The following is a 26550-nucleotide window of genomic DNA, read 5'->3' on the forward strand; positions in this document are numbered from 1 at the left end:
ATGAATAATGTTACTATGTTTTTTTTATTCAAAAAAAAAAACAAAAACGGTTAAATAAAAGAAACCGTTTTATTTGTAAATTTCATACGAATATATAATGAATTTCTGATTAATTATATTTTTACTATATATTTAAAAAAAACATCACAATAACAATTTTTAGTCTGTTCTAAAACATGAATTCCACAGATTCAATATCGACAATCGCAACTAAATCTGAAAGTTAACGACGGTGTAGGCTAGAAAGTAGAAATACCAACAAGTTCCTTACGCAATCAAATAAAAATATTATATTTGAAGAACGTCAAATAAATATTTTGTAACGTTATCTATTCATAAAAAGCAGGAAACAAGAACTGCGTATTAAGTGTCCACCGAGGCTTATACGAAATAAAGATTATTGAATTTCTGTCGAAATATTTTCTTCAGGAAATTCTCTAATATAATTTGTGTAACTGTATTCCGATTTGCAGGATGAGTAAGTCAGTGTAATTAACATAAAACAAATGAAGGAAGATTTTAAATTGATGGCACATTAATATTGGAAGTAGTTGTATAAACTCCTTAGGACATCAAAATCTACTTTATTCAAGTAGGCTTTTACGATGTGAACAACCTTTTCGGCATGTAGATTATACCTTGAAGAACCGAAAAAAAAAGTTAGTAGTTACTCTTTTTCCAACATTTAAAATACAAAGTTATGTTAGGTATATACAATTATATATGTATATAATATATCCTGCCTATAAGAATTTTCATTCGGTGTGTAATATTGGGGGACGAAGATGACAGCTAACCATCAGACAAGTAGCTCGTGTACAATTTAAATACATATGTTAAAACAACAAGGTTCTATTATGTTAATAAGATCCACTTGAAAGCTTCGATATATCGAAATTGATACATATAATCAAACTCCATTTGTGTAGCCATCATCAAAGTGAAGTGAAAGTTAATATCAACGAATTTTAAATTAAATCATGTGATATGCAAATTATTTTGATATAATTGTAGTGTTTTGCCGCCGTATATTACATGGCCGTCATAATTTGTCGACAGCGCGCTATTAATTATTTTCGGAGATTGTTGTCGTTAGTTGTTAAAAAATATACATATTCAATACTTTTTTTTTGGTTATGAATTAAATTAATGTTCATGATAGAGTAGTTCTCTAATAAGGCAATATATTATTTTAACAACACGACTAAACTTTCTGATTATAAAATATACGAGTATATATTAATACACTATCAATTATTTTTATTTGTTTTTGACGAAATAATTATTTGATCTAAAGTTTGAAAATTGTTTCGATAGCTTCTCTACCTGGAGTTTGTTATTCCTGTTTTTAGATGTTAGTCCAGTTAATGAATACTTTAAAAGAATTGTAGTGCTTAAAGAGGAGTAGAAATTTTTAAGTCATAGATTGGCGACTTTTTCTAATATTTCCCCTTGTTAAAAAAATATTTTTATAAATTTTCTGTTTAAATTCTCATTCTCAAACTTAACTTCTGGCTGGATGGTTAAATATTGAATTTAACTTCAAGACAGATGTATTTTTGAAAACAAGAATCGTATACGCAATATCGTAGTGAATTAAAAAGAAATATTTCAATCAAGTTTAACAAAACAAAGTATTATATTTCCCTAATAAAAATAATAAACTAAATGTATTTTCTAACCAAAAAAATAAACTAGTAATTAAATGAAGGCGTCGTATTTTTGAGAAACGAAGCATTCAAACGAAGTTCTAAAGTTCCATTCGTTATTGTTTGATATTCAAAAAAGGAACAATAAAATTATTTTAAATTATCTGTAGTCGACAGTTCTTATTTATTACTTTGAATATATTTGAACGATGGCAACACAGCGCTTGTAAGCGTCGACTTGATGATTGATGAGGAACCCGCCATGGGAAAAATGAGCGACCGACAATTATAGATCAACAATTAACTTTGTTTATTTTTGTAATAACTCTCCTGAGTTTCTCAGTCAGTCATGGTCTATTAATATAGCTAGTATTTTTTTGACTCCGTATGTCCGCCTGGACAGGTTTCATTCGCTCATCAAATATTCCTTGAGACAACAGCAGCATCTCGATATAAGGATTTAACTTGGATGTATTTTCTTAGTGGTGTGAAATTGTTACAATTATTAATCTTATAAGAGCTTGAAACGTTGTGAAAAAAACGATTTTAGGTTTATTTTTTTATATTATTTTTACTATTGAGATAGATCATACTAGATTTGTAATTAATTTTAAAAAAAAACATGTGGTCTATGTGAAGTTTGCCGGTGAAAAGTTTGTAATTTGAGCTGAAATGATTGAAGTCAGAATTTAAAATAGAATTAACAGTACTATAATCATTTATATTTTTGTTATTTCGAAATTGAAATGTCATTTGTTCGCTCATCAAGTTATATTATTTTCTTGCTGATATATAAACGTCTTTAACTCGATAACTTATATGATTAAGAAGAATTAAAGATATTTAAAAGCAAATTAGTTCAAACCAATGTTACGCCTCGAGGTTACATTTGATCAAGGGTTCTTTTTATTTTCACAAGCGCGTTCTAGGTTTCATTTCATCGACAACGAGTCTTTCTTATTGATTTTAAATATAAACTATAACTCATTTACAACGTCATTGCAATTGCGTTTCAGATTTAGTTCAGAAATTTATTTTTAACATTTCTATCATAATATTATTTTTTTTAAATTCATACGTAGTTTGATTTGGGAAGTTCATTTTATATAACTTTTGACTGTTAAGATATAAAAAATGGCGTAATCGATCACATTTTTGGACAGCATCCTAATCATTTCCTTTTATTAATATTAGTAATTTTATTTCATTCATATTTTACTACTTTTGTTGTTTGTAATTTACGTGGGTATTAAATCATATTAGAATGTGTGTTCATAGATGCATGGAAAATAATATTTGGAAATTGAATTTAGTTATTATATCCATATATTCAATAAGTTTGTAACTAAAATCCGCCATGTTAACATTATGACCTCATAAAGTTTCCACAGACCAACTATACTTTTTGACAGATTTTTTTTAAAACAGATCACATGTATTGTGCATTGTTTCGGAAACTTTAATGATAAAAAAATCATCATCTTGATTAATGTTTATGTCTAAATAAGCGTTTGCAATTGTAGTCTTTAAAGCAGAGCTAATAAAATATATTTTGTGATATATATTCGAATGCAAGACTATAAAATTCATTCGCCACGGGGCGTCTGTACATTAAACATGTATATTGCTACTAGGTAATTGGTTTTGAGGCATCTGACAAAGCAGAATTCAGAGTAACATCTCGTTTTATTACATGTGGCAGATTATATGTGGTAATAAGATTCATGGATGTGTTTTGATGTGTTTTTTATTTATTCTTTATATTTCGATGAAAGGATTAATATGGCGGACTGCATTTCTTTCTGTAATACTCATTATCAATACTTATGTTTATTAAACATGAAAGAGGACCATTACAGATGCAACTATGTTGCAAATTTCACTGTTTGTGTTGTTAAGTCTGTGAAATTTATTTAAATATTTTTTACGTTTTCTGTGGAATGCATGGTTAGTTTGTTTAGAGGCAAATGCTAAGGACCGGCGAACATATAACGAAGCAAAGCTCAATATATTATTTACTGCTAAAAAGTTAACAATTTAGAAATTAGATCCGCAATAATTGTTAAACGATTGCTCTTTTACTGAAGCCATCTGAAGCCAAAGCCGGCAAACCGGAGCGCATTTGTACAAGTGTGCAATGTGCATACTTCTTACAGATGCGGGGCGGTTAGATCAAAGCGCAGTGTCTCACAATCGCGCTCTCTAAGCGTCCACGCAGAGACGCGGAGACGTATCTAACTATAGCCTATTCCAAAGGAAACACGTGTAAGCACACCTTAGAATTTCCTATTCCATACGATCTTGTAATAGTTCATCTACGATATGCATGCAATCCATAATGAAAACCATAGACTATTCTAGATCTTGACCGATGCGAACGCGTCAATCAAATGTCAAAGTTGTTTATTTGTGTTTACTCCTCCTGTAGTTCGAATATGCCCTGTAAGAACTCACTGTAAATATCTTTCGTATGTCACTCATAAGTATTGAAAATAACTTTACAATAATACCTTAGCTATTGTTATGCGTGTAGCTTTTATATTATGTTATATGTATTATTGTCAATGTTATTACTTTTTGCACTTGACGATGATATGCTTTCGAGTTTATGAGTACAGTGTTGCTCTATTGTGCGAGCATACTCAACGCTGTTCTTTGTGAGAAACGTGCTGGCTTCCAATTTAACTACGTCAATGAGGCTTAAAGCGGTGGCAAAGGTCAAGTGTTTCAACTGTAAGCTGAACAAAGATATAATTAGGAATAAAAGGCAATATTTACGCCGTTTCTTCGCTTCGACTTTTCCGTAACGGATCCGACCTTTGAGATTATTTCTGACTGACTGACAGACTGAGCCATAAAAAGTAGATGAATAGAAAATATATTATTTGGTGGTACTGAATATATAATTTTGTAAAAATTAAAGAATTTTAACTACATAGCATACTACGATATATTAGGTAGTTATAGAGTACGCTAAAATGTAGCCAGGCCGTCTACACTTTTGGATTTGGGTTTATCTCGAGAAGTATTGAATAGGCTTTGATCTAGATTAACCAAAGAATGCGCCATTTGTAGATAGAGGTGTGTTTGCGCTATCAATTTGCAAGCCATTCGGAGATCGCGGCATTTAAAGTAAATCTCCATGTCTGACTTTTACTGGAGAACGTGTTACGTGAACGTGTTCATATCATTTAAATAAAAGTCTTAAAACTATTAGCATAAGACAACGCACTATTGTGCTTTAAATTTGGAGATAAAAGTTTGTATACAACAGCAACAGTCTGTAAATTTCCCACTGCTGTGCTAAGGCCTCCCTCCCTTTGAGGAGAAGATTTGGAGCATATTCCACCACGCTGCTCCAATGCGGGATGGTTGAAAAGTTTGTTTGGATTTTCGTAATTTAAGAAAATAGAAATTTGGAAATTACTTTGGCCTTTTACGAAATCTATATCCCAACGGATTACTGACGATACGGAATGAGAATCAAGAACTTAGAAGTTCGATGTATTTGATCTTATTTCGTTTACTCGGAATTAATTGCTCGATGCGACCGAAGAATAAAACATAGGAACATTTAAAAGGTCAGATGGTTCCTATAACATTAAATGGAAAATTTACTGAACGGGACACGGTAGGTATGAGTATTGTGTATATTGTCTTTTAATATAATAGGATTTATAGACTTACCTCGTCAGTCGCATCGACGTCTGCGCCGGAGCGGATCAGACTAGCCACGCGGCCCGCGTCTCCGCGCGCAGCCGCCTCGAGCAGCGCGCCCCCTCCCATGCGGTCACGCCATCACTGAAACAATTAATACATATTAATGATGTTTAAATTACTTGTTATAATTATTATCAGTAAAAAAAAATTGTTACAAATCTTATTAGTAAATGAATATTCAAATATCAGCTTTAAATAATAAGTGTTTCATTATTAATATCTAGTAAAGAAAATGAAATCTAGTATTGTGGAGACCCTGATTATTTTCCTCTAAACCCAGAACTGGCTATCAACTATCGGTATGATCGCTAATTCTAAACGATAAACTACATTAAGTCGGTTTAGTAGCAGCCCTTAGTCTATCAATTGAAGTCAGAAGTATAATAAACTATTAATATAAATGTTGATATATTTTTTCTTTGTGTGTCAATCACGTGAACTACTGCACGTATCGGTAATCTATTGGTCATAGTCCCATGACCAATAGATTCGGAATCGTCTTTAGATGTATAAGCTAATTTATTGAATTCCAGCGAATTTAATACCCAGCGAAGCAGTACCAGCTAGTAATATATAAAATTTACTGGTACTCACTCGTGAGATGTCTACATAACATACATTTGTTACAATTTAGTTTAACGTTAACGAATGCACGCGTTGTTTACATTCCTACATCCGACCGCCTGCTATTTCATTTAAATTCATAACGCATAAAGTATTTGGAAGCGCCTGTATTCCTCATATGACCGACTTGCGCATGCGTATCATGTTAAGACCACCTGTAATTGATTTTTTTTCTTTAAACTTTGGCTATAGTAAGTTTTGAGTAGTACTGTAAAAAAAACTGTAAAAAATTACAGGCCGTATATCACACTTTTGGATAAAGATTTTCCTCCCCTAGAGAAGTGTTGGAACTTTTTCCACCAAACTGGTATAATGTGGTTTGGTGAATTTTGGCGAGAATCGTTTTAAGTAGCTTAATTACATTGAATTAAAATCGAATTAATAACTCATTATTTTTTTTGTGGTTTTATAAGCTGTTTTACCTTCAACTGTTGCGTAAGCTATTTTGCCGGGACCGATAAATGATAAAGGTTCGAATAAAATCGAGCGAAGTACGCACGTAACTCCTGCCAAAAATAAATTTAAAACGGTCTACGCGGTAAAGATATTTGCTAATTATTTAACAAATATAACAAAATTATTTCGAGACCTCTAATTGAGGTTAAAAAATATTACAACTAAAGGCCACACAGTCTACAAAATGGAATATATAATTAAGATACTGTAAATAACTTTAAGGATGCTATCATGAATTAAATGAATCTGAACGAAATGAATGAAAATGAATGAAATCGTACACGTTGTCAAGGTAAACAGAAAGAAACATAGGGCTCGTAACACCTGAGCCCCTAAGTTTTTTTATCTACATCGATATTATAAAGAGCTAAATTTGTTTGGTTGTATGTTGTACATTTGTTAGTGGGTAAATTCCGATACTAATAAACCATTTTTTATTTTTTTTTAATTTCACAGAAATAAAGCTACATATTATATTTCTGAGTGCTAAAACGAACGAATTATATTAATATCAAACCCTTTTCTTTATTATAAACAAATTACACCCGTGGGAAGCCGGGGAGTTAGTTAGTAACTTATAATTGAATAAACTATACTCGTAAGTACTTTACCGTTAAAAATCTCTTAACACATACTCACATACGCGGTTATAAAAGCGCGTTAAAATGTCGATATGCAATATCGCATTAAGTTTAAAAGATTTATGAACTAATAAATAATGTTTTGATTAATGCGCCGATGTAATTTATCTTGTCCGTTGAATACGGTGATGGCGTTAAAGAATGCTCTGCGCATGCGTTAATAAATCGTTGGGAACGATTTGTTTTGATTTTTTCTCATAACGACTGCGGTTACCGTGACTACTATATACGGCTGGATAAGTTGTTAACAATTAAATTACATAATGTATGATATATAGTTTTAATTAATTTATAGACGCTTCGTTATTTAGAGCCTGTTAAACGGTATAAATTTAAGTAAAAGTTTGTATGAAAAATAGTTTTGTACATCACTTTAATGGTTGGTTCACACTGATAAGTTTAGGGGGCCCTTGGCCAACATTACTTAAAATTATATTAAAATAGAAGCATCAGTGTAGTTATGCAGCATTATGTACCAGAGTGCTGGACTACGCTGCAAAACTTCTTTTTTGTTTTATAAAGTAGGAACTAAGATGTTATGTCCCTTGTGCCTGTAGCTACACTGGCTCAATCACCATTCAAACCGGAATTCAACGATACTAAGTATTGCTGTTTGGCGGTAGAATATGTTATGAGTGGGTGGTAGTTACCCAGGCGGACTTGTACAAACCCTAGCCACAGTACCACTAAGATTCTTAAAAGGAGACTGTTACATTAATATGATTTGATGCAAATCTTGAAAGGCACGGAATATTTTTATTTGTTTATTGTAGTTGCACACCTACCACAGATTATAAAGATTGATTTATTGTTCGAGGCCAAGTAGACAAGAACTACTGAACACTCTAAAATCACTCTAATAATAAATATTTTAAATTCGTGTATTCTATAACCACAGTGTCACAGGGCTCAATTATTCGAACTCACCTCGTATTTGAAATTATATGTTGTGATATGCAAAACGTTACGAATGTAATCGCGCGCGCATCTCGATCTATACTGCTATTGTTTCGATCATGTTACCCATTTATCGATTATCTTTCGATGTAATTAGGTTGCGGTTACATATAAGCGTTAGCGATTATATTAACTGTCAAATGTTTTATAAACGATCAGTGACGTCGATTTATTGGTATTTAAGTGAGCTAAGTCAAATGAGTTCAAGTCATTGTTCATAAATATCTTATTGGTGGTATTCCTCTCCTCTTAAGGAAGTATCATATCCCACCTAACTTCTGTCATGTGGTTTGGTGGAATACATATTTACCGTTTTATATTTTTTATTTCTTTGCAATTTAAATTTGATTGATGTATTTATTTATGATATATTGGGTACAGTGAGTGAGTATGAGTCTTGAGGATTATTATAAAACTTAAATGGTAAACAACCATAAATAAAAAAAAAGGTGAGTGTCCGTCACCGGTGTTGGATCTGAGTATTTACTTTTTAGACTCGATGGTAAGGTTCTAATGTAAAAACATAATATACCTATATAATATAATTTATAATGTACTATCAAAATGTAAGTATATTGCTTCCATATTAAATAAATATAGAATACTTAATTATTCAGTGATCGAGTTGTTTTTGTAAATATTTTATATAGTTGCGGGACCTGTTTGTAATAAGCAACATTTAAGCCCCATGACGTCTCTTAATACTTTTTCTTCGTTAAAACAACAGTGGGGGGTCACATGGTAAAATTAACACGGGGCTGTATGAGATTCGATATTGATACGATATTAATCCGATGATTTATCGGGGTTATATAACTATTTAAAATGTAATTGAATCTTTATTATCTCGACTTGAAATTAGTGTTATTAAATTACGAATCATCAATTATTCGGTATAAACAGCACTTATTAAGGTTAATTATTGTCTAATCATGAAATTAAGCATTGTTTAACTTTGCGGAAACAAAATGACAAAAAAAAAAGGAAATTCGTGACAATGATATATGACAGATGATTATTTAAAAGAGAGCGTCATGCCGCTTGCCGTCACGGCTTACGATACGAGTCAGTCTTACCCCCAACGTGCGCTAAAATATATTTCACATTAAAACTAAATATACTAAACATTGTCTATGCAAATGTGTAAACCGCTTTCGCTTATGTCGCAAATGCACACCCGTAGCAACAGGAAGACTTAGCTTCTCAACAATAAGGTATTATATACGCTCGAGTGGACCCTAGCCCTTCCGTGGTATAAAGTAGAGGAAGACCATTAGGTCACGTCAGTCACAGGATAATACCTCAGAAGAATCACTATTAAAAATGTTATCAAAAGAACTGTAAAAAAATATTTTTATGCGTATTTCAAAAGACAGTTTGTATTATTTATATACCTGCCTTGATTCAACACAAAAAAAGTCATGCTCAACTCTGCATAAAATGTTTTAACCAACTTTATCCTGTATTTAAATTTATTATATTAAAAATCCATAAGGTTAGACAATTTAACAGACAATTCTTGAAATATTTTTTTTTTTAATGTATTACAAACTGTTATTCGTCACGTAATTTTAAACAAACTTGTGTTATAATAAGCTTCGGCATTATTTTGTTTTCATGTTGCCCTTACTGAACAATTAAAAAAAAAAATAGTTAATCTAATTTATAAAAAAGTTAGAAAAAAATCAAATCAAATAAAACATTCAATTTGTTTTTATTTTAATTATTTTATGTTTATAGTGCGTTAATAAAACTACAATCTTACTCTTAATCATACAACAGTAATATATGTATACAGTGATTGCTAAAATTATTTAACTAACACGATTTGCACAATTTACAAAAAATTAATTAACCGTATCAAACAAAATATTATGTTTATTTGACAAAAAAATGATGACGAATGTATTTGATACAAGTTACATTGTATTTAAGTAGTTAACCAATTAAATTTCAATTATTAACAAGTTTAATTTTTTTATACGTAACATATTTTATTGTAATTAACTTATTCACGTTTTGTTTTGTTTTATTGTCATATATTGAAGTTTATTGAACATAGTATTAACTGGGCTTTAAACCTTGACTTCGGTTTGATAAAAATAAAAAAAAGTTACAGTCTGTGATTGTTCTATTGCTTGGCAGAAATTTATCTTTTTTTGAAGAGATTGTTTGCAATTTATTCCAACGCGGCGTGAATAAACCAATGCGGGGTAGTTTCGTTAGATATGTGATAGTTTCCTCACCGTGTTTTCCGTCACCGCCAAACCGGTCCTCGGACACGAATTAGCCACTGAGCTATATCGGCTCTTTATAATTACAGATTTTATATTTATTGGAATAAAACAGACGCGCATGTAAGCCACTTTGATGGAAAGTGGTAAATGCGCCGTGAACTATGTAAACTGTTTAGCTTTAGAATTATTGAGTATAAGGTATCCAAGCGTTTCCCTTTCCATTATATTGATTTCAGTTATTTTTTTATGTGATCGTGTGTTTCTATTTTACTTGGTGGTAGCTATTTCCAGTCTCGTTTATCTATGTACCACCCATTCATCATATATCCTACCACGAAGCAGTTTATTTAGTATTGTTGTTTCAGCTTCAAGGGTGAGTAAACCAGTGTAACTGCAGGCAAAAGGCATCTTACTTCCCAAGGTCGGTTGCGAATTGGTTTTGTAAAAAATGGTTATTGGCGTCGAGGTCTATGGACAATGGTAACCAATAACTATTAGGTGTCCCATTTGCCTGTGTCAAAACTAAACAGCATCATAATCCAAATTTCAGGATTTATAATGGACTCTATATTACAACATTTTGTAAGCTATAGTTCTCACTATATACTATATTCCAACCATAACAGTAGAAAAGCCAAATAAACAACATTTGACAGCAAATTGACGCAATAACATTGGTCGTGAGCTTGATTCATCTATGATATTCACTATGCATTTGCGAAAAAATAGCGTTTTGAACGTCGACGAAACTGTTACCGGAAATTTTGGAAGTAAAATTAAAGTGGAAATAAGTAGTTAAGTGCAATAGTGTTGTTTTATAAATAGAGATATATTAATCATAAACTCTTATTAGTACACAATATAGCTGAGTTACTAGCAAATGGAATAAAATACGTAAATCTAAGGTTTGTTTATCTCTTTTCCTACTTCCATTGGAATAGGCTATATCATTTACAGTGTATCAAACCCACCATCATCAACGCTACGCGTAAATAAAATGATAAAGTTATGCTTATTTATAGAACTTGTCCACAGCGATGACCTTGTTAAAAAGGTTTAAGCACAGATAACAAAAACATATTAAGAATATAATACACGAGCGGCCCGACCAGGCTTCGCACGGGGGCAATTTATTAAAAAAGAAAATTACATGATACAAATATATAAATATATATATATAAATAATTTATACCTTATAGCACTCAGCAATAATATAGCTTAGTACCAGAAAAAGTTTGGAATAAGATTATTAGTTCCGGTCATTACCTACGTAAAAACAAACAAATTTAATTTATTTATAATATTAGTATAAATTTATGAACAATTTTAAAATTTTTACGAATTTTTAGTGTCGAAAATAAACGGTTATAAGTTTCAAATGCAATTTGTCCCAATTCATTTTATCAGCAACATTAATACGTATTTACATAGAGATGATAATAGTGCTTTTAAATTTATCTCATTATAGTATATTTAATGACTCTATTGGCTATGAATTTTTCACCTTTTAAAGATTCCACGAAGAAAACAAGTCACACGGGACAGGTTTAACTAGATTATACGTGTAATTTGCGTCTAGGCTGATGCTTGTATCGGCGATAAAATATAAAATTCTGTTTTAAATAATGTCTAGAGTTTATCAGCGGCTCCGCTTTTATTTATTTAATTGAATTAAGTCGCCTTTTTTCGACTATTAGTTACAGCTCATAAATATTCCTCGGCTGGACTAAGCACTTGACTCGGACAATTCTATAAAAAGAAGGACCACGCAGCAGCGTTTTGGCTCCAGCGGCGCGCTGTGCCAAGGCAGGTTGGCAGAAATATTACAGAAAACTAGTTTAATTAGTCATTTAAATAATAGCCGAGCCATTTTACTAAACAGCGCCGCTTAACCAGCGGTCTGAATAGCATTCAGTCAATAAATTTTGCGTTCATATAAAAGGGTAATTTGTTAGGCATATCTGAAAACATTTTTTAAGTTGCTTAGAGTAGAGTATGAATATTTTATTAAATTTTATATATTAAACTTTCAGCGTTTCGAATGTCCATTTTAATATGCATTTGAATATCAGCGGTGCTTGCTTGTGTTTTAATCCACAATCATCTTACTTCTTTACGAATCACAAAATATAACATTGATAAATTTTGCAAGGATAATGACTGCAGTTGTGAAAGCAGAACTCGTGATTAAAATAGCTCTGACATTTACTGTTTCACAAGCTTTTAATCAACTTCACCTGTCGGCATGTGTCGGCCAAAATATCCAAAGAATCTTAACCAGTTTCGTTATTATATACCTATATGTTCATATTGACTTTCAGTTTAGTGTATTTAATTAAATATACTGATATTTTTCCTGTAGTGTCCTAAAATATCCGTGTGTACCTTCACACTGACTTTTTCTTATAATATTGGTAGCAATATCGGTTGGGAAGGCAAAATAGCCAACTCGTGGTAAGTGGTCACCACCGCCCAGAGACAGACATTAGCGCTGTAAGACATATTAGACATTTCTTACATCTCCAACATGCCACCAACATTGAGAACTTAGATTTATGTCTTTGGTGCCTTGTAACAGTGGCTGGTTCAAATCGGAACAAAACAACACTAAGTACTGCAGTTTGGCGGTAGAATATGTTATGAGTGGTGATGGCTGACGAGGTGGCACAAAGCGCTACCACCAAGTAATAGTATATGAAAATAAGTTCGTAAAAGCAGTAGCTAGTCCGTACGAAGTAACTGGATACTCACCGTAGAATAACATTGTGAAATATCAGACAATGGTATGCGAGATTGGCTAAAATAATTATTACATTTAAAAGAAATGTGACTTGTGTAATATTCAAATGAATATTATATACTGTATGATAAACAAAGTTCAGCTCTTTATATTATTTTGATGATGATGATACGATGATCGCCTCCAGGCTGTTTGAAATAACAAAAATATTTTTTTTATTATTGTATGAAAATAAAAATTGTAAAATTAGTCATTTATAAAAAATCCCACTGAGTTTCTGTCGCCGGTTCTTCTCAGTACCGAGTTTATTTTGTCAGTTCACAATCTCGCTAGATGGATTATAATCTAACGGTATGTATTTATAATTACGGTGAAATATACGTATATTGTATTTAACTGACACAACTTTGTATTTCAAATGTTTAAAAAGACAGACAACTACAGAGTTTCTTGCTTGTTTTGCTCCGTAGAATCTACATTCCGAACTGGTTGTAGCTTAACATTTTATACAATTGTGTGAAATGACGATTCAAAAGTGCTTGTAAAAGTCTACTTGAATAGAGATATTTTGATTTTGATTTAGCGTAAAATAAGTTCCAATAAGTCTGTATTCAACATTTGACGATGTAGATCTCAGTGAAGTGCACTCCAGGATAAGAAAACCATAACAACTTCAATGTTAGTTATTTTTATATTATTTCTACGTAATAAACTTAGTAGTCCTGTAATATTATTAATATTTAGTTTATTCTGTTTTATATTATATAATAACAGAATAAACTAAATATAAGTTACATGTTTCGCCATTATATAATATGTTATGTCATGTACCTTTCATGAAGTCTCCACAAAGCTTTTAAGTAATAAAGCTAAAAGTTATTTGATATCAGAAAATTATTTCTCACTACATATGTCATACGTTCAGAATGTATTTAAACATAAATAATAATCAATACTAATATTATATAGAGGTAAAGTCTGTTTGTTTGTATCACATTATTTTTTTTTAATTCACTGCTACAAATCTACATTATTCCTGCGTGCTATATATAAATTAGATTTATATATAATTTACTATATTAATAAATTGCAGCTGTGCAAAACTGGGGCGGGTCGCTAATCTTACTAATAAAAAATAAATAGTATAATAATTTCGACAGATTATATATTTTGGATATTTGTTACTTAAGTACTCTCAGATAGAAGGACTCTAATGAAAATGGATAGACATTACCTATGCCCTGGAACAGAATATAAATAATGTCTTCTTTGCTCTATAGAAGGTCTAGAGCTAATTCTACGACATTACTCTACTGCGGAATGATTGATAAACATGTGCTCATTACAATAAACACAAGAGAACATGCAATATTAATGGTGCTTGTGTAGATATGAACACAATCTCCGGCTAAGAAACACGCGAAGTCTTCAATTCACTAATCTTTTCAGAACATTCGGAATAGAATGAATAGAAAGAATTGTAAAATAAACTTTTTTTCTTATTTTTCATCCCCAGGGATAAAGAATTAGAAAAAGTGTTTTTTTTTGTTTTTAATTAAGAAAATATTTTTATGTAGTGAAACAGACAGGCTTGAATTCTTGTATGGAATAAAAAAGCCATCTATAAAAGCCGTTGAACAAATATCACACATTGAGATCAATATATTACGATGTTTGCATAATAAAAAACCCATACCGATATAATCGGAGTGTGTGAATGATGAAAAAACTCATTTAAATTCCATGGCGTGGCACGCGGAAGCTTTAATAAATGATAGCAAAAACAATATGAGAACTAAATTGGCCATGAACGCTTGATATTTGACTTTTATTGCAAATTGTGTGCTAAGTAACGACTTTTACCTTAAACGTAAAAGCGTGTGGTGTCGGTAAATATTATCCCACTAATGACAATCGATTCGAATCAGCCTGCATGGGTGGTACGATTGTTTATAACTGTCTCAGGTCCAGTAGCTTGTAAAACTGCTGATACCGTCCTGAGTTTCAACACGCATCAAGTAGGCATAGTTACATTTTCGTCTCGGAAAGCATGAGAAAATATTGGTACTGCTAATATTGCTGGTCTGAACTCGGTCGGAATTGAGACTACATGCATTTTTGCCATTTGAGTCTACATGATGCCGTACTTATTGATTTCGGCTACGTCGGCCAATCTTCAGGGAGATCAGGCAGCTACGAAGGATATATTACAAAGTAAAACTATGCGTGCAAACATCTCTATCCGATGAAGGCCAATCGGACACGGCCGGAAAGAGTTCAGGCTCAGGAAGAACGGTTTTACGTGCTTTCCGAGGCACGGGATTTTACATACTTCCAACTTCCAGACTCCGGACTGTTATTGAGAATTTTTCGATGGAAAAATCCAATATCAAATATTCCAATAACATATATTTTTATCGGTCCGACCTGGCGTTTGAATCTAGGAACTCGAGATCTGGGGCCTTATACATCTGCCAGACTAACAAGGCAGTTTTTTAATTAATATAAAATGATGTTATAACAATATTCAGTAAGTATGTTTACTCTACAATTCGTTTATAAACTCGTTAATTTTTTTATTGCGTTCAACCGACTTTAATCCAATTTTATTAAAAACGTCCGTTTATATAACATTATAATTTATGTGACCACATTCTTGCGTTACAATCATATAAATAATGCAAACTACGATACTGTGACGTCATAAATATCTGACAGATGTGGGTGAGACGTGGGGGGCGTGACGGCCATTTTGAATTAGTAGGTAAGCATTAAGTTTGTAGTACAATAAAACTATTTGTGATGATTAATATACGATAAGGTTTAGGTATTAGAAGATTTACTGCCTATATGTTATATACATATTTACTATATTTATTACATATATTATTATATAATAGCCGTGTATATGTATTATATTGTATATATATATTTATAAGAGTTTTTTGGGTAACCTGCATTGCCTGTAGACTTATTTCTATACTAGTTGAACCTGCGGCTTTAGCCGTGCAAAATTGATAAATCTTTGACCGTCAGACAACAAACCGTCAGTTCAGCGGTTTTGGGCGTTAAGCGGTAACAGAAAGAGTTACTTTCGCATTTATACAATTAGTACAGATGTGAAATTTTAAGTGTTACGTCATAGGCAGTTTAATGAATTAAAAAAAAATTGGTGTTCATAGAAAATGGCAGACGTGATATATAAGTATTAGTCCCATTGCCATTAGTCACAGCACTGTCAAAAATTTTAGACAATCCTTACAAGGATAATCCACAACCAACTTAAGGACCTAAAATGTTATATCCTTGTGCTTGTAGTGACAATGACTCTCTCCATCTTCAAACCGAAACACAACTCAATATTGCTGAATGGTGGGAGAATATATGATGAGTGGTACCTGCCCAGACGGGCTTGCACAATAACTCACCACCGAACGAGTGATACTGGTCCACTTAAACTTCAAACTGGAACTGAGCAATTTATTGGCAGTAGAATAACAGATAAATATGTGTTACCCAAAAAAGTTTGCACAATTGCTACAAAAGGTTACATTTAATTAAATATTTAGCTTTAGGTTGAATTTCATCTCGTTCAAAAGAAAAAAATACGATGAAAAAATAGATAAAATTAAGGTCCGATTGTAATCAAGTTTGTTTTGATTTATAACGTAACATTTTGTAATAAATCCTTTGAGGAACACGAGTTTTATTAACTCCGTGTTAAGTCTGGATGAATGGCTAATTCATGGATATTTGAAAATAAAATCTTATAACGAATTGAACATATGACAGGCCATAAATTTAGACATAATGCGACAGATGCATACTTCAAAAGGCTTTTGCTCAAATTTATTGTCGCTGTCGAAAAGTTTTAGCGATTTTATTACTGACTTAACTTATTCAAAGCGTAGGTTTTAGTGTTCCAATCCAGCGATTGTTGATTTTGTTTGTTAAAATTAAAGTTAAGCTTCACAAAATATATAAACAGATTAAGGCAAACAGTAAATACATAAATGGAAATTATTGTCGGGCTCATATAAATAATGACTAGGCAAGTAATATTGTAATGCTCACTCTCATAGGATTAGCCTGCGTTACTTAAAAGAAGATTGGTCAAATGTTAAAAAAATATTCTAAATTTCTAGTTTATTTTAAAAGATATTATTTAAGATTATTTTTTTAAATATGCCAGAATATGCCCGGTGGACCGATTAATATGCCATTTGATGGTACACGGTAACCACCACTCATAGACATTGGCGCCACCAATTTGGGATAGTTCCCAAATTGGTGGCGATATATTTTAACAGCAGTTGACTATACATACCTACTAAGGTATGTATAGTCAACTGCTGTTAAAATATAGGTGATACCTACGAGACGGTTTATACCAAGTTAAATTGAGACTTAGCAATCGTCGCAAAACGATCATTTTATCAATACTGGTGTGTTGCCAACTAGTAGATTGATTTAGGAGACGGATTGTGAGGTCCATGTCCATGGTACCATATTATGTATTGGGTATTGGGTTTATAGGCCTCTAAATTTGCCGTATTGTAATCCTTGTCTCGAAAACCACATAAAACCTATACCAACATTCCCTTAAGTATTATCGGATTATCTTCAAATCTGACTACAAACATGAGGAAGTAGGCTCATCCCGAGTAGCAGGCCAGTCTCCACTGACAAGCTTTTCTCTGGCCTCATCACCATCCCATCAGAAGGAAAATATCGTTAAAAGTTAATTGATCTGTCAAATTTCACAGATATTTAGACATTTTTGTTCTGAATAAGTCTTTTACTTATAAAAATGTTAATCTAGTCGGACATAATCCGCCTTTTTGATAATTATGTTATTCAGCTATTAATTTATTACGCGTAATTTATGTATTAATATTCGTATTTATGTAAATTAAACATAAAATTACACAGAACATGGAAATTGAGACTCAATAAATAATTAGAATGTATTGGGTCGGATTTATTTATGCATAATTAATTTGTCTGTATAACACTGTTCATTTGACTAATTTATCTGTTTAGAATTTGGTCTTTTATTCGTTTTTGTTGATTTAAAAGAACGAAATATGAAATCACACGGCATTTAAAAAAAATCTATGACTTTAAATAGGACATATATTTTTACATATATTATACAAAAAACAATGTCCAAAAAATATTTTGGATGTAATATAGTACATTTAAATTTCTACAAGCAAAGCGGTTGAGAAATCATAGATTTGCTATGAAAAAAAATAATGAATGTATCTTTGAAACGTGTGTGTGTTTGTTGAGACTATATGATACTACGATAGGTTATAGGTGAATTTAAGCTGATATAATTTGTAAATGAGCTGTGTCATCGATTTAGTTTATAATAAATATAATTATCCCGGTGGTATACTCGTTGTTCCGATTTTGTGATTCTCTTCGAAGTTTCTTCCGCCGGTTCTTCTCAGATCTACGGCGTTTTTTTCCGAAGCGGTGGTAGATTTTTCCATTAATAATCAATAAGTAAGTACATATGTCTCTTTGACTTTGATTCGTTGAAAATGAAACGATCTGGTTACTTTTTTAGGATTATTAAGGCATACTTGACTAAAGTTTTTATTTTTATTTTATATTTTCTCTCTTTCACACGCATGCTTCCCATTTTGAAACGGTTCAAGTCACTAGCAGAGTACTATTCAAACCGGAATTTTAAATAGAATAAAAAGTGTATCATTTAAAAAGTTATGATGAACTTTTAAGAGGCTTACTTGTTTTGACATAAGCAGTAAAACTGGTCGTTAGGAAGATAACGTCTTAATTTGGTAAAATACAGATTAACACCATGTGGGGCCGAGTCCGAGATGTTATGTAACCTCGTTAACTATAACACAGATTAGCTGCACGCAGAATAATCTAGATAAATCTTTTCTCCCACAACTATAAAATAAAGACCAGATATAACTCAATAGTTGCATCTTAATGGTTAATTTTGGGTTCAAATACAGACAAGCGCCACTGGATTTTAATAAGATTAATTTATCTCGTACTGTGCGGTAAAGGAAAAAATTGCCAGAAAAACTACATGCGTATAATTCCAAAGAAATTCTGCTACATGTGTATCCACCATAATATATTAATATAAAGAATACATTTTATATGCATACGTATACAGCAAAGTAGATTATACATTTAATTTAATTTTAAACATACTATTAAGATAAGTAAATAAAGGTATACTGTAAATATACTCTGTACGAAGACCATGAGTAGGAATTATTAAGGCCTTAAGGAAATTGCGTCTCATACGGCCGGTGTTAATGAGTACATCATCTTATCTGATGGTAATATGTCCCATGAGTTATTTAATACGCCTTACGACACGTTAAGGCGCTGTTTATCTAGTTAACATTATTTATATAATGCCTTAACGACGAATTATATTCAATTATATATTATATGTAAGGAATATCTGCTAATGGAATGTAAGATTTCTACACAAGATAAATTAAGGTTTTTTATTTAGTTTATAAATAAAAAAACTTTATTTTATTTAAATATTTATTTAATGAAAATGTTATTTAATTAGCAGTGTAGAGTAACTACTGTTGTCTAGTTGATTCTTTTGCGTTTAATCTACCAAAAAACTGAAGCTCATTTAATCGTTTAAAATGACGATTTAAAAGTGCTTGGAATTGCTTATTTCAATAAATTATATTTTGTTTGGATTTCGAAACAATCAAAAGTTACTTTACTTAATAAATTATCGTATGTTATAATATATGTCTATTATTATGATATCTTTATACAGAATTATATAAACCACATATTTATATATAAAATGTAACTAAGAATTCGAACAATTTGCTTGGTGGTAGGGCTTTGTGCAAGCCCGCCTGGGTCGGTACCACCCACTTATCAGATATTATACCGCCAAACAGCAGTACTCAGTATGGTTGTGTTCCAGTTTGAAGGGTGAGTGAGCCAGTGTAACTACAGGCACAAGGGACATAATATCTTAGTTCCTAAGGTTGGTGTCGCATTGGCGATGTAAGGAATGGTTAATATTTCTTACAGATCCATTGCCTATAGGCAGTGGCCACTTAACATCAGGTGGCCCATTTGCTCGTCCGCCAACCTACGCCATAAAAAAAGACAAGCACAAAAGGAATGATATTATAATGTGACATATTTATGCCTCAAATAATGATACAAGTCGTGTCCAGTCAAGAATTATATGACAACATTGTATGAAGAGAAAATTCCCGTCGAACCACATCACGATAGAAAAAAAACATTTCAAGATAGAGACGTGCAGCGGACGGATAAAAAAAATAAATGGATTATGACATTTATGGTGTTTTTATTATGTGTTTTTAATGAATTATCGATGACGGAAACTCTTAGCTACAAAATACATATATGATATCGAAATAATCTATATTGACTTTCTTACTAAAACTAACATTTTTTTATTAAAGAAGGCCATTAAATAAGGAACTTTAATTATGATTTAATTATATTTAGAAGCTAACTCGGAATACAAATTGTATCGAAAATAACAGTCAAGGAACTGGTTAGTAAAGTAATCTAGTTATTAAAGTCAGTAATTAGTAGTCTGTTGCCAGTGTTGCAATTTTCATTCGTCGGAAAGCACTTCAAATTTTACGCTGGAAAAACTCAATCTTTTCACGTGCCTAACTTTTGGTCTGTACCCGGAACTACAGAGTGTTGAATTAAACGGCTGGACGGGGAAGCAAATTGCTCATTCGTTCGAGTAGTAATTATAACAATACAAAATTAAAGGCGGTAATGATTAATCGATTAAAATTTTTGGACAACTTAATTTTTTTAATAATTCAAAATAGACAGACTGGCTGAACCGATGGCGGCAACAACCACCCATAGACATTGGCTCTTTGATAAAGATTAATCATTCCTTATATTGCCACACACACATCTCAAACCATAACTCAACAATACTAAGAAGTACTGTGCAACATTAGAATAACTAAAAATTGAGTGGTACACAGACTTGCACAGAGCTCTACCAAGTAAATAAGGCTTTAGATGAATTAAAATAGTTTACGGTCGATAGTCAATAAACGGAAACTCCACTCATCGTGAGCTTTTAATTATACCAATACGTTAAATGTCAAGCTGACGTGTATAAGGGAACCTCAGTGCACGTCAACAGATCTAAGAATCGATTAAGTTCTAAGTTATTCTAGTCATAGCAAGATCTAGGTTCCTAGTATGAAAGAAACAATTTATACTATAGGCGTGGCATCTTTCCTTATAAGTCAGTGATGCCTATAGGAAACTATTACAACTGTTGATGGAAACTATATGGTGTTCATAATTAAAACGAATTATAGTTCAAAGTCGAATCCTGATGGTTATTTTAATTAGTACATTCATAGTGTATATTTTTGAAAATATTTATTTCCAACTTGACTAGAACGCTATATAACACCCATGATAGTGGGATCAAATCCAGGCTATCACTACGGAATATTTCAAGGGCTTAATTCGGGTTTAAAATTCATCTAGTGCTCGGCGGTGAAGGATGTTAAGGAAATCTGCAAGTGTTTAATTTCAATGAAATACTACCACATGTGTGTCCACCAAACCACATTAGAGCCGCGTGGTGGTACATACTTTATTTTAAGAATATGTAGGCCAAGTTTTACAATTAAATTTTATCAAATCAAATCAAATCAATTGTATTCAAGTAAACTTCACAATGAAAACTTTTTGAATCGTCGATATTAAAATACTACCACCGTTTCGGAAAGCAGCCTCTCGCCAAACGGCTAGAAACTCGCATAGTTGCTCTTTTCAAATAAACAGATTTACAATGCTGTTTTTTACAATAATTAGTGTCCTGTGATGGATCTACATCCAGGCCTATTTTTCTAAAAAGTACTCTTTTAATGAATAATAAGATTTATTTATTAATTAAGTCTCAATAAGCTTTTTTAATTTTGTAAATGGTAAATTGTTTACATTTAAACCAGTTGAAAACGGAATTTCACATTAAAATCCTCCAACCAATCGCAACTAATGCTGAACGCAGGACTAGCGGTGTCCCCCTCTTCCAACCAAAACAGGAATAAAGATAAATAAATAATATTTGTCATTGAATTGACTCTATATAATTTCTATATTTAAATACTGTGTGGTATTCACTATGGATTCGCGAAATAATGGCGTTTAAATGATGACGTAACTGTTATCGAAAAATTGGAAGTAAAATATTTAAATTGAGTATAATTCGTTTAGTGTTACATATTGAATAGATATATAATAATCAAGAACGCAATATATTATCCTAAACCAAAGATTGTCTGGAAGGAATTTCTAGCAAGAGATAACGGAATGTTAGTACAGAATTCTATCTCTACTAGTTTCTATTTCTTTCTTAATTACATTTTTTTTTAAATTTTTTGGAATGCCTGTACAATATATTAATGTAACTTTATGCCAGTATCAGACTATCATATTTTCGACCCGTTCATAAATTTAATTTAATGAGTCTAAAATGAGATGGTTATGGCATTTCCAAAGACAGATTTTTTGTTTTAATAAAGCAATATAATTAGCAAATGACACGAATAATTCAAGGTATAAATTAGTATAAATAAATAGAAAAAAAATATTGAATAATTCAAATCTTATCTTATATCTAATTGAGAAAAACACGTTTGATATTGTAAATGCCAAAAACTTTTTATTGATATTAAAATGGCAACATTTTTTTACGGATATGCTTGATATTTTTTCGTATCGTTTTAAATAATTATTATTTATAGCCAGTCCCAGACATAGTCAAAGACCTCATTCTTTGAATTAAGCACTTGAAAATTCGTTGATGGTTACCTGGGCTTGAATCCATTAAACCGCGTACCATAAATAAGTCGTTTTAAAGTTACCGATTATTTTTGTATATTATTTGTAAATATACTTGGTACTATATATTTTCATTTATTATGTACGAATTCACGTACTTTATTTACCATATGGTTTGAGTAAAGTAATACTAATTAATTAAAATGTTTAAATGAAAAATGTGACAGATGTTAAAGTTTAACTATCATACTGGTACGTCTTGAGTTTATTAACTCTTGAGTCGAACGTTTTTCTTTAACTACTTGTCATATAAAATATACAACTTGAATGATATGTTCTATTGTCTAAAATATGTAGTTTAATTTATGTTAGTGAGTTTTATTTTTATTTTGTTTAGATGTAATTACTAATCTTTTAAATCGCTCTGACGTTTTGTGTAAATGATTTCATAGTACTATAAGTTCTTGTCAATAAAATGAATTGTTCAAGAGTATGGAAGTTTAATTAAACCAGTGAGTGGTGTGATCTATATCAATAAAAATATTACGCAATAACCGCTGAATAAAATTTTTATCATTATGTCCAGCGTGTTTCAGAGAAAGTTTTTGGCTAAATATCATCTATATTTGTAAATATTGATAATTGTGTGCAGGTCTACGATACACCCGACCGAATCCACAATTATGGATCGTAAAAAAAATAATCAACAATATATCTGTAAAATTCGTATAATCGTTATATTTCTATATTAATTCAATTCTTAGTTTAATGGCAATTTCGATATAAATGCATAAAATTGAAATGACAGTTCAACAGGCGGCCATGTTTGACGTTAACGGTTGCGTTCAGAAAGTGTGTTCCAAATAATAATATCGTGCAGGGGTACTGTAGACTCGATGGAGACTTATCCACAATAAATTATAGATCAACGTTTATGGAAAAGTTTTATGTTATATGAAATGTAAAGGATTAAAACGTAGTTGTTCAGTTTTATTTATTTTACCCGAGCGCAGCCAGGTTTTCATATATATGTACAGTACAATATAATTCAACGCATAACGGAGCCACAGAAACGCGTGGCTGATCTGCTAGTATAATATATGTTAAACCGAACTTCTTGAATGATAAGTTATTGTGATGTCAAAGTATCATATCGAGTGACGTATTATGAGATTAGATTTTATGTCCAGAGAATCAAACGTATGTTAAGTCTTAGTTAATTTAAAAATCTTGATTTATAAATACCTAGTTGCCGTCCGTCCGTCTTCAATATCATTTTCTGTATCCCCGATGACGTGTATGTCAAATTTCGTGATGGTCGGTTGAGTGTTTAAGACGTGAAAGCGTAACAAATAAACAAACTCACTTTCAAGTTAATAATATTAGATAGAATCATTATTAGCCCTAAAGGTAACAATACACTATACATTTTAAATTGTTGAAGATAAAAATTGTATTGTAGGATTTATATAATAGGTGTTTAACGATTTCAGTGCGTCTGATTTTTTAAGTTTGTTTAAGATAGGCAGACGAGCTAATAGGTCACGAGGCCACCTTCACATTGACGCTAGCTCTGTAATAACTGCACACTACTCTTTACAGACTCCATGCTACCGACCATGAGACGTAAGATGTTGTCTTTTTTCCTGTGTAAGTGTATTCGATGTCTACACTAGCAACACAGAGCATACTCAGCAGAAGATTAGATTAGATTTTGGGTGAATAGATATCTAATGATCTAGACCAAAGGTAGCTTTATATGAAACGAAACTATTCCGACGTATGGATTAAATTAAACCCGCCCCACCTGAACCATTTAAAAAAAACCCGTCATCGTCTACATCGTGAAAAGTGATCTATAGTTTAGAGGGAGATTTAATTTAATATTATAAAATGAAAATTCACAAATACTCGTGAGCGTCTACTTGAGTAGACGTTCACTGGCTTACAAAAAGTACCAGCAATGATTTTGTATATGTTGTAGTCGAATGTTTTTTTAAATACGTTTCATTTGATCATAACTTCATTGGAATTTCAAGGTGCTTACATAAATAAATTTAACTATGTTAACATGCACCCACAACAAAACCGTTCATGATCGTTTTAAAAAATGTTTACAAAAAATAATCCTTCTAGAAACCCGTAAAGTATTAGTAAACCGTTGCTGTTTGTATATCAATTAACCTTAGCCTTAAAGTCAGCGTGCGCCCGCGCACCCGGTAAAGAGATCTTTAACTTTCCTCGCCGTATTTGGACATGCGTGCTTCAATGATACTCGTATTTTGTTCTCTTTTGTGCTCGAAGAAAGTGAAAGAGACAAATGAAACGGCTGCAGCTCGATATAAACTTGTTTCGGAATAAATAATGGTACGTGAAAAATTTTGCTTTTAAAAATAAAATTAAATGCATGTTTTTCACATTGTATCAATTATATAGAATCGTAACAGGGATTAATTAGCGTTCGGAAGGATGAAAAGCCTTCGTCTATTTGATATATCAAAAAAGTCAAATGAGACTTGATTAAATTTAATTGTCAAAATTTACAATGAACAAATTTTTTTTTAATTTAACAATTGAAAATTTCTGAATGTTTTCTAGGATCCTGTTGTAAGAGCTAATATTGTGTCCTAAAAATAATTATTAACCTGTGCACTCGAAAAGCACACGTAACTCTATACTTATTTGGTGGTAGGGCTTTCTGCAGGCATATCCAGGTAGGTACCATGCACTCATTATTTCTTTTACCGCCAAACATAAATACTTAGTATTGTTGTATTTTGTTTATTGAGTGTACAGTAGCACACAAACGCTCACTCCCCATTTTACTCCCTCAAGAGGTGATGTTTAAAAAAATGTTCTCCGGGACTCAAACTGTCTCCATACCAAATTTTATTTAAATCGGTACTGCGCTTGGAGAGGTAACAGATATTTTCACACTTTTTAATATTAGTATAGATTTGGCTGTATTGACATGGCTTTATGAACCTGTCATTTTTACCAATTTCGGACAGCAACTGAGAATTTAATTTCAGAAATACCTTAAATTAACCATCGTACTACGTTTTTTTTGGGTGGTCTGCGATTTGAGCACAGTAGTTCAGGTTTTATCACCTTACGAATTAACCAAGGAGGGAGTTGTATTTTATGATTATAACTCAAAATTATTTCCAATTGCAGGAGGAAACAATTTTGACTTTAAGTTGTTGTTTAAAATCAAATCTGTAGTATACATTCGAAAGAAAAATAGAATGTCTGTGAGGATGTCTTTGGTATCTTCGAAGTAAATTTGAAGTGCTTATAAAGTCAAGAGAAATACTATTGTATTATAAACAAAGATTAATCTAGAACTGTTAGTTGTGCACAACATAACAGAGCTATTAGTTCCAGTTTTAAACTTCCAGTTTTTCTAAGGATTTATACTTTAATCACAGGAGATATATTCGTTAAATTACGTTAATCTATATTGGTCCAGAGTCAGTATTAACTTTATTTGATATTTTTTTTACAACCTAATTAGTAGTTTTATAGCTACCATTTTATTAGTGTGAACAATAAAACAGTCACAAAATCTTTGCCGGTTGTAAAATTATTTCCATTTCGTGTGTAAACAAAAGAGTATAAAATGTTTCTATTTTAATGGCTTTGATAAATTTATCTTTGACTGTAAAAAAGTATAGTTCTGTAAT

The 26550-nt window shown here is 31.6% G+C and overlaps 1 protein-coding gene across 2 annotated transcripts in view; it reads right to left on the minus strand.

Annotated features, from left to right (window-relative positions):
- Positions 1-26550, minus strand: part of Dgo (diego) — a 73977-nt gene that overhangs the window by 19349 nt on the left and 28078 nt on the right. For both annotated transcript variants that reach the window (XM_026645200.2, XM_026645199.2), the window contains exon 2: positions 5337-5450. In XM_026645200.2, the coding sequence (XP_026500985.2) occupies positions 5337-5435 (99 nt within the window). In that variant the 5' untranslated portion in view covers positions 5436-5450. The remainder of the gene's footprint in view (positions 1-5336; positions 5451-26550) is intronic.

This window comes from Vanessa tameamea, chromosome 17 (assembly GCF_037043105.1).
Source record: "Vanessa tameamea isolate UH-Manoa-2023 chromosome 17, ilVanTame1 primary haplotype, whole genome shotgun sequence".
Classification (NCBI taxonomy): domain Eukaryota; kingdom Metazoa; phylum Arthropoda; class Insecta; order Lepidoptera; family Nymphalidae; genus Vanessa; species Vanessa tameamea.